This window comes from Triturus cristatus, chromosome 1_1 (genome assembly GCF_964204655.1).
Source record: "Triturus cristatus chromosome 1_1, aTriCri1.1, whole genome shotgun sequence".
NCBI classification, from domain to species: Eukaryota; Metazoa; Chordata; class Amphibia; order Caudata; family Salamandridae; genus Triturus; species Triturus cristatus.
Genome location: NC_140579.1, coordinates 599,099,048 through 599,108,970, shown reverse-complemented (window position 1 = coordinate 599,108,970; position 9,923 = coordinate 599,099,048). Strand labels below are relative to the sequence as shown.

At 47.7% G+C, this 9,923-nt stretch overlaps 1 protein-coding gene across 1 annotated transcript; it reads left to right on the top strand.

The window, feature by feature from the left end:
- The first annotated feature begins 1,033 nt into the window (after positions 1–1,033).
- Positions 1,034–9,640, top strand: LOC146870691 (uncharacterized). Its single transcript, XM_085643543.1, has 3 exons — positions 1,034–1,200; positions 1,283–1,518; positions 8,672–9,640. The coding sequence occupies exons 1-3, from the start codon at positions 1,034–1,036 to the stop codon at positions 9,454–9,456; spliced, it is 1,188 nt and encodes a 395-aa protein (XP_085499669.1). The 3' UTR covers positions 9,457–9,640.
- The last annotated feature ends 283 nt before the right edge of the window (positions 9,641–9,923 follow it).

The window sequence follows — 9,923 nt, the reverse complement described above, 5'->3', positions numbered from 1 at the left end:
AGCGCTCTGACACCTTCGGGTAAAGTCCGCGCTATATAAAAACGCATTAAATAAATAAAAAAAATAAAAAACACGACGGGGGGGGGGGGGCTGAAGCCCTGTGAGTCCAATGGGTGTTGCGCGCCTGCTCCGAGCCCTCTTCCCCCACACCCCAGAGTGAAGGGGGTTCATCCCCCCCTCTGTGTCCAAACCTTCCCAGTACATACCTTCTCTGTGGGGGTGGGGAAGGCGGGGGAGAGACGACACCGCTGGAAGTTAAAAGAGTGGGTCCCGAGAGAGAAAGAGGAGCGGTAGTGGAGGGGGCAGAGGGTGGTAAAACGAGATAAGAGCAGGGAGAGAACGAGACGCAGAAAGGGGGGCGGGATGCGAGGAAAGGGTATGAGATGAGAGAAGATAAGAGAAAGTAAGATGAAGAGAGAGAGATTGGTGAGGGAAGTGTAACTGCTGGGGGCGGAAGGGGGGGCAGGCACGAAAGGAGAGGAAGCGCACGTGAAAGATAGGAGGGAGTTTGAGGGAAAGAGTGACCCAAAGGAAGAGAGAGGAGATAGCTGGGTGGTGGAAGAGAAACGTGTGAGGTGAAGGGCAGCAGGAGGAAGTGAGGGGTCACAAGGAAGGAGGGAGGGAGTGACACAGAGGGAGGAAGTGACACAGCAGGACTGGAGGGGCAGAGAGGAACTGATAAGGATGGGCAGATTTATGAAAAGTGACGCATCGCTGCCGCACCGCAGCGATGCGTCAGAAAACTTGCGGCATCACTGCGACAACGCAAGTCACACGAGATGCGCCATATCAACAAGGCGTCGGAGCGTGGCGCAACGCGGTAACCTGCGTCAGAAAAAATGACGCAGGTGCCGCAAAGGTGCCGCAAGTCAATCCGACGCAACCACGTGAAAAGTCACGCAAGGATGCCTTACGACACGCAACGCCATTCCGAAGAGACTGCGTGAACGCACACTGCGTGAAGCGAGAAAAATCAACCCGGAAAGCGATGCAAATCTGCTGAAACACATTACTGAGAACAGAGGAGCCAGAAATGGAAGCTGAAGGTGACACCAGCACCCAGGACCCACACGCAAACCCCGGCAGCAGAAGTCCTGATGGCCAGGCTGAACCAGTGCCCAAACGCAAGCGGAAGTCTAACTTCAGCCATGAAGAGAACGAAATCCTGGTGACGGAGGTCACCAACCACCAGCACCAGCTGTTTGTCAACTCCAAGCTGCCCATTTAAAAAAAAGAGGCAATCTGGCAGCGAATAGTGACAAATATCAACTGTGTGGGACAGGCGAAGCGGACCGTGCTGGACTGCAAAAAAAAGGTGGCATGACTACAAGTGGCGCACCAAAGAAAAACTTGCTGCAAACCGCAAGGCCGCACTACGAACCGGAGGAGGCAGCCCAGCACATCAGGAGTCACTTGATGACTTGGAGGAGCGGGTGGCACGAGTCATCCCAGAGGAGATAGTGAGTGGAATCTCTGGACAGGACAGTGCCGCAAGAGAAACAGAACAGCAGACAACTGGTAAGTAACAAAAAATACACAAATGTCATGAAGGGGTCATGTTGGGCATAGCAGATTTAAATTTCACCGTGCCGTAGTCTGACGTCTGCATATTGTTGACCACATATTACTCCACAAGTACAAAACTCCACAATGTAAGTCCCACAAATATGTCAATCACACATTTTAAATGTCAGAAATGCACCACCATGTCCATATCTGATTGAGCAGACATACTGGACATCATTTATGTAGGGACTTGCACCACCGGTATCTCACCTTTCAGAATATCCAAAGTGAAGATCTCGCAGTGCAAGGAGTACATAAAAGATGTGCACAAGGTCATGCATATGCATACTTGCGTAATGTAGCCAATAAGGTGCAAACAGGTGCCACATCTTGCCTGTATGGCCTTGAGGTGTGCCAGGAGGTGTGGGCAGGTTTCGAACAGTGGGTGGAGGACGTGTGCAGCGGGGTCATACAGTGAAAGTGTAGGCGTAGTGTTGTGGACCAGGGAGTCCATGATAACCGATTAGATGTCCATAACACCTTTGGGATGTGTATCAATGATGGTGGTGCTGTATGGTGAGCATGGTGAACAAGTGACACACACAATGAGGGTTGGTCCACGTCAATATGGTGGTGTGGCTGAAGTTCAATCTGTCTACTGTGGAGGAGATGTGCCTGTCAACGTCTCCAGCAATGTGGCTTGGTGTTGGCAAGAGCTCTCTCAGTCTGATGCCAGATATTTCACCAAGTAGCCAATGGTGTCCTGGTCACGGGTGTTGTGCATGTGGAACCAGAGTCCCTGAAGTAGGAAAGGGGGGGAGCCTGGTGTGCAATGACGTCTACAATGACAATGTTGAAAGGGTGCACATGTCCCGGGTGGCCTGCAAATGAAGGGGGCAATGTGATTGTTGCCTTGCCGGGTCTGCCGTGTTAATTTGATTAGCACCATGGTTAATGCTGGGTCATTTAAGTGTATGTCCATTGTAAGTGTTCACCTTCCTTGTAGGATATGGCAATGCCTCATCCTTGATGGATGTGGTGGACCTTGGGGGGAATGAAGTAGCTGTCAATGATGTTGATGGTGATTACAGGTCCAAAATGAAGGTTGGTGTATGTGTATGTGAAGCAGGTGACATATGAAGAGTCAACAGCAAGGTTGGGTGACATCTCTGTAGTGGGCATATGTACTGCCAGCAGTGTTTTGAGGATGTATGTGATCTGGTTGTGTGTAGTATTGTTTTGCTGGGTGGCACAAGGCACTGGTGTCCTGATGTGTAACAAGGTCCGTCCTGAGATTACACTTGTGCAGGGGGCAAGATAAGCATACTGTAATGCAAGATGGCAGGTGTGGTTGCGTACAGGGTGGATGTCGAGGTGGGTGGCCATGTTCCAGCAGAAGAGTGTAGACGAGGAATTGTCCGAGCTGGTGTGTGTGGTCCTGGGCCAAATTACTGCATATGATTTTAGCCATAGCTTCCCTCCCTCATGCTAGATGTACATTACAACACAGTCATCACATTAGAATGTCAATTCCAAGTAACCACAGGCTTGCATTTGCCTTCACATGACATGTGAAATAAGTGCATTGTGATGCAACAAATGGGAGTTCCATCCATCAAAGCATATGTAAATATTTGCTTCCTGACATAGCAATGTAAGCATAGTATTCTTGAGAAAGAATTATCAATATCGGGATTCATGTTGAGAGAAAAAAGGGACAATAGTCGCTTCCCTTGTGGTCAAAAGCTAAACAGGATGCCTTCACTGGCCAGTAAAATTGTAAATCGTGTGTTTTCTGGGGTCAAACATTGCTATCTGTGCGTCGAGTGTGGGGTCTATTTGAAAATAGGGGGCTATGGTGGACAGAAAATGAACATAGGGTGCCACTTGGGGGCAAGAAATTAATTGTTACACATTGTATTATTTGTGGCGACAAATATACAACTGGGCGACATATGGGGGCAATTCATGACAAAATTGTGTCTGTCGGGGGCAATCCATAACAATAGTGTATTGTATGCACCAAATGTGCTATCTACTGTTAGTGGGGTGGGTCTGAGATGGATCTCAGTTATCTTGCGTCATGTGTAACAAGTGTCCCTTTGAGGGTTGCAATCACTTCAGTAGTTACTGTAATTCACAACGCTATCCAAGCCAGCTCTCAACACACTGTTGTAACATGAGACCCATTGGTATGCATCATAACTGTAAGAAATTGAATAGTATGCCATGCAACAAAAGACATCTTGTGTTAGTTCACAACAGGTCTGCATGATGCACAGGGCTGCACAGCATCTGGCAGTGAGAAATTATGTAGGGGGTACTGGACAGCTGCCTGGAGAACTAATGTAGAAAATACACTGGAGGGGGCATGGATGTGGGGATGGTTGTAAGTGTGGGCCTTACATCACATCACAAATGAAAATGTGTAACAAGGCCTGGGCATGTGTAAACTGTGCACCTGGGACTATGAGTCTGCCTCAAGGGACAGGAACCAGCCATGCTCCCTCACCTAAGTCAATCACAGGGCTGCAATGTGGTCGTGTGATTGCTCATGCGCGCAGGGACAGTGCGTTCTGACAGGGGCTTGATGGGTGGCCATGTACTTAATGCAAGCTGTAATGCTGTCTGCATTGTGAACATGGAAGTGCACATGAATGTCTGTGCCAGACTGAGAGGACAAATGACCAGACATTGTGCACTTCATTAGGCATACTACTGAGTCATGGGCCTAACTCTGATTCAAGCAGACCCAATCTCCCTCACACACAGAAAGGAAATGTAGCAACAGTACATAGATATTTGACCATCATGGTAGTTGCTTCACTGTTTAGCACCACTCAAAATCATGGATCAAAATCTCAAGATCCATAAAGGATATTCCCCCATTGGGTGTCCTGCACCCACAGGCATTACCCCTGCGCACTACCATATCATGGCCATCCTACACTACACATCACACCCTGCACTCACTTGGACATCCACACAGTGGTGATACCTGATGCACATTGATAATGTCGGTGAATCAGACAGCAGGATCCTCTGCTAGGTGGACTTACCCAGGCCTGGGTTGAGCATTTCCTGCAAAGACAGCTGGCCAAGGACACAATGACGGGGATGCTACATGCATCCCTCATGTGTGTAACTTGAGTGCCAATGATTCATACGTTAGATTCAGCTCAGGGTCAAAACCCTCCACAGCGTCGGGCCATTGATCCATCCTGTGGCCTAGGGTGCAGATATGCATTGAACAACATTGGCAATATACCTTGTGTAGCTCAGTGCACCGTTGGGGCATGGTATGCAATGTCTCACACCATCGGTAGTTACCCCTGAGAACAGGTAACATTCACAAATACATGGGGGTACAGGGTGTCTTCACACACAAGTCTGAAGCATGCCTCCATGAAACCATGCTGGCTCCAACAACAGGTACAGGTGACCACCAATGCCTCAATTACCAACAACAGAGCCCAGCAAATAGACAGCACCTCCGTATCCCAGGTTGACTCACTAATAGTAGGCCAGCAATGGTACCATGAGCCATGAACCCATTGTTGCCTACATGGGTTTGTATGCCATTGTGTAGTACGATTGCCCAATTAGATGTGATGCACAATGGTCGTGCCCATCCAACTGCATGTACTCAGTGGTGTATCCTCATACTTAAGCAGTTTTCCTTGCTTCCTGGATTTGCAAGGCATTTGGCGGGGTGTGTGAGAGTAGGATCAGGTTCACATGGGTACCCCCACTTTTTGCTGGTGTCACACTGTTTCCCCAACCTTAGTCTGGCCGTGTCCCTGATAATCAGGACCAATGCCTAGCTGCTTCCTCTCGCCCCCACTATATGGAATACTATGTACCTGGGGCATAGGTACCTCAGAGGCCTACCAAGGTCTGAAGCATGTATCATCCCACCCCTGGGAACCATTGACAAATGGCCACACATGTAGGCTACTGCAGCCTGGCTAAGGGTGTGCTTGCACCTCTTACTGTGGTATAGGCTACCTATATAACTACTATTTAACAGACGCATATAAACCTATACGCCACTCCTATGGCAGGACTTGACAATCCTGAAGGTAGAGTGCTTGGTGTTATGTGAGAGGGTGCCCAAGCGTGAGCTGAGCCCCTATGCAGCTTGTGGGAATACATCCGTACGGCTGTTATGTGATACAGCCATACCATATACACTTAAGTGCATTATTACCTTGTGGGAAATGCTAACTTTGGAATGTCTGCCTCAAAACATGTTGGGTGTTGTCAACCGCATTGGAATTCTACTCCCCCGCAAGTTCTGTCGTTGGGGGTAGCATTCCACCATTCGAGAGGTAGAGACATGTTCACACTGGCTAAACCTGGTCGGACCTCCCTGAGCCCTGGCATCATAAAAAGGATTTCCCAGACACAGACACGGGTCTGGCCTACTCCTGCTGACCAAAAGTCCTGCAGGGGATGGCTGGACAATAGCTTTCATTTTGAGGGGAGGTGTGTCCACCTCCCCAGACAGGCAGGTGTGTATTGTATCTGAGTGGGACCACTCCCTGGTGCATTGAAGTCCTGGTCTGGGTGCACGTTTGCTGACCTTGTGCATAGGCCACTTTTAAACGGTTGCAGGGTTTACCTGCCCCTGCACTTGCATGAAACAGGACAAAGGAAATGGTTGTAACCACCCCTCACTCAAAGACCACATATAGGTGGGTCATTACAGGAAGTCCATCCCCTAAAACCACTATAAGTATAGGAATCTTGTCCCTAGGACTTGAGATTACCCTTGATGAAAATAGGTCCTATATATCTCCTGTACCTTGGAATTTCTATCACATATAGAATACAGAATAAATACCCCTTGTGGTCAAGGAGTGACTCCCCAGCTTGTCACGCACCCAAAAAGCTAATGAACTGTCTGCTTTGCTGAAGCTCCTGCCAGATGTCAAAGTCTGTGCATCACCAGAGGTGGAATTCCAGACTTCCCCAAGGCTACCCTGAGTCCACAGCAAAGCTGAGGCCCGTGGGTGATGTGAAACTGTGACCCCTGGACCCCGTCATCTTTTGCAGCAACAGCAACTTCCTGATCCTCCTCGAAGATGTGCTTTGGGCTCCCAGTAGCCCCAGCCTTGAGCACCACCTGCAACAAAAGTTGCTGGCCTCCACTCCACGAGGGACCCGTGTGCCAGCTTAAAGTGCGCCTGCTTGATGCACCTTTTCAAACACTAGCCTGTTGGTTAGCAGGTGGCCACAAAGGCAAATCCTCTTCTACTTGGCCTTTCCTGGTTGCTCCAGATGTGCCCTGACTTACCCTTGCTGGGTGAGTCCCTCAGATCTTGCAGGTCTGCACTGCAGTCCCTCCTCTAAATTCCATTGACTTGCCGTTGCCAAGGCTTGTTGGGTCCTTACTCGCCACCAAAAATGCAGCAACCAACAGACTTCGTGGGACATCTCGAATTGCGCTCGTGGACTTCTTCAATGCCTCAAGGACATCGCGGATGAAGAGTCAAGACACACATCAACTCACATGAAGCACACCACATAAGTGGTCAGTGTTCCATCTTGTCCTAGGTCATGGGCAAGTGACCAACACTCTGTCCACTCTGCTTTCTGGTTCCTTACATCATAGAACCAGGTTTGGATCTCGCAAGACACGTCTCCTCTTCACGGCAGATGAAGTACTTAGCTGGCTCACGTTGAAATGGATGAAACAAGCCAACACCAAAAGACACCTGTGCACCCTGATTCCCTGGGTGGCCAAACTCAAGTACCCTGGTGCCCATGTGTGTGCGAGCCCCAGAATTTCTGAACTCAAAAAGGCTTTGTTCCGGACTTGATTAGAAGCTCCCCTAATCTCCAAATTTACAAACACGACATTGCACATTGAAGATCATGTGAACCTGTGGTTGTGGTCTCACACTGCATACAGTCCCCATGTGTCCCATATGTCACTATGTTGGGTGGTCCCTTGGGGTCCCAGAGATTATACAGGTTGTGTCTAGTGCAGTTGTGTTTGAAATATCAATGTATTGGTATATGTATTGGAACTCCCCTAGGGCCCAAACGTGTAATAGTGATATCACTGATGATTGTTATCCTGTAACTTAAGTAGTTTCAACTCTAGGCCCATAAACAGACTAGAGGGGTGTGCGTAAACCTAAAGACATATATCTGAAACATATACCTGGTGCGTTATTCCTTCCATGTGATAATTCCAGACATCATACACTGGTTAAAAATTCCTGCTTCACAGTCCTTCTAAAATTCCCATTAAGTCTTCTCTCCATACCTACCACTAGGATAGCTTTCAACAAAGGGTGTCTTCATACTATCATCAGAAGGTGTCTTTCGGACTGGTACAAGTTGCACAGTTCAACTAGTGGACAGCATATATCAGGCCACTGTCTCACCGGGGACCTTGGAGATTTGATGCCCTGTGAGGTACTGGGCCCAGGCTAATACATGTAGCATTATAACCAATGTTAGCTTAATATCCCACATTGTAGGTTGACTCATAGGCTAAGTTACACACAGTTGATGCAAGAATAATTCTCGCTGAATATATTTATCATTTGGCTATAATCTTTTTACTACTTCACTCATTGCTTGCCAATGGTGTGATTAGTAATGATATAGTAGCAGTATTCCTGGCAGTCTTTATTGAGGATAACAGCAAATCTTGCCACGTCACACTGTATTGTAAGAGCTGGAGGAACAGTGTGTCCTTAGTGGGTGATAGGCTGACACAAACACAACTCATGCTAACTAGTGTGTGTCGTAGATGGCACACATGGTCCGTAATGTAACAGGAATGTGCAGGGACACATCTCAGTTTGTTTTTGAAAGGCGGACAACACACTTGAATCACATACGAATGTACACTTGCAGTGTTGGCCTGAAATGTCAGCTACCACTAATAGCAAGATTACAATTGTGGTGTAAGTACACAGGTCAGCATCAATGCATATCGATTAACAGCAAGACTAATGTAACAGTAAGTGGTGCGTAGTCCATTCAAGTGGCTCTGAGTATGAAGAATCTGTGTGCCTAAGGACATAGATCGCTAGAATGTGCCACAAAGATCACCTTTGAAAAGACACATGTGATGCCTCTCACAAAACATCTAGACAATAGAACATGCAAACACCACTAACAGATTTGCATCTTACTTTTACAGATAATGCTGCTTCCACATCACAACAGGTGGATGACAGCAATCTGTCGGACGACATTGAAGACAACCCTCTCTCCATAGACAATGGCACACTTGAGGAGCTTATTGAAACTCAGCGGTCACCTACACCACCTCCAGAGCCTGACAACCGTGGGCTTACTGATCAAGCGGAAACCCCAGCCCCACCAGATTCTGCACCCACAAACATAAGCACAGAGTGGGAGGACACCCAGCGTGAATTTCAAAGAACTGCTGTCTCTCTACAGCGTGAGCTCCTCAATGAGGTACACGTTGGTGTGTTGAGCATGGGTGGCACACTGCAAGCAATCCTACAAAGCCTAAATCCAGAGTTGGTGAACATCAGCCCTGAGCAAGGCAGCTCAAACCAAACACCGGGGATTGCACAATCGCTGGCAAACATTTCCAACATAATGAGTCAGAGGCATGTGCAAGTGCCAACCCAAAGTGCCACCAGGGATATAGCCCAGCACCTCCAAAGTATTGATAACCAAATGAGAGAGATGCACCAACGTCAGGAACAATACATGTCAACACTCACAGCATTTCATGCAGAGTTGCTGACGGTGATTAAAAATCAGCAACTGATGCTGAATGCTCTAATGGTGAAATTTATGTCACCTGAACATGTGTTCCCACACACATCCACTGCCACAGCTGGTGGTAGCAGTGGGACAACATGCCCTGCACATAACCCAGAAACCAACACACACTCTGAGGACTCCGAGGATGAATTTGCAACACATGTACAGAGGAAGACATCCCAATAAATGACTGTACGTCACAGTTGTCGGATGACAACCACCAAACATTCACTGCTATGAGAACAATGTCCACCACACAAGAGTCTCCAGACAAATATTAAAACTGTGGCACCCAACATGTTTTTGTTGTACAAAATATGAAGTAAGATACATTGTGACTATAACAATGTATGAAAATAAAACCTACGTTAAAAATAAGAGATCTTGTTCACAACACCCTCAAACATGTCAACTACTGATGTTTCCACACTTGATTGTCAAGGACAATGTGCCCTTGTGTCCGGTTTGTACCACTCAACATTACCAGTGTGTATAATGTATGATTGCTAATCCAGACACACGTGGAATAGTGCGTAAGTACAAGCTAAAGGTTTGTAAGTATGACTAATTAGATGGGAAAAGACATGCTGTCACATGTAGCAATTAGTGAATGTCACTCATCAATGTGCTGCAGCGCATCACCACAAGCCCCT

Bases quoted from the DNA above. Each gene is read 5' to 3' on its own strand.
- LOC146870691 (XM_085643543.1), top strand. From the start codon at position 1,034: ATGGAAGCTGAAGGTGACACCAGCACCCAGGACCCACACGCAAACCCC. The intron at 1,201-1,282 runs GTTTGTCAACTC...TGTGTGGGACAG, and splicing joins ACCAACCACCAGCACCAGCT to GCGAAGCGGACCGTGCTGGA. The intron at 1,519-8,671 runs GTAAGTAACAAA...TTACTTTTACAG, and splicing joins AACAGAACAGCAGACAACTG to ATAATGCTGCTTCCACATCA.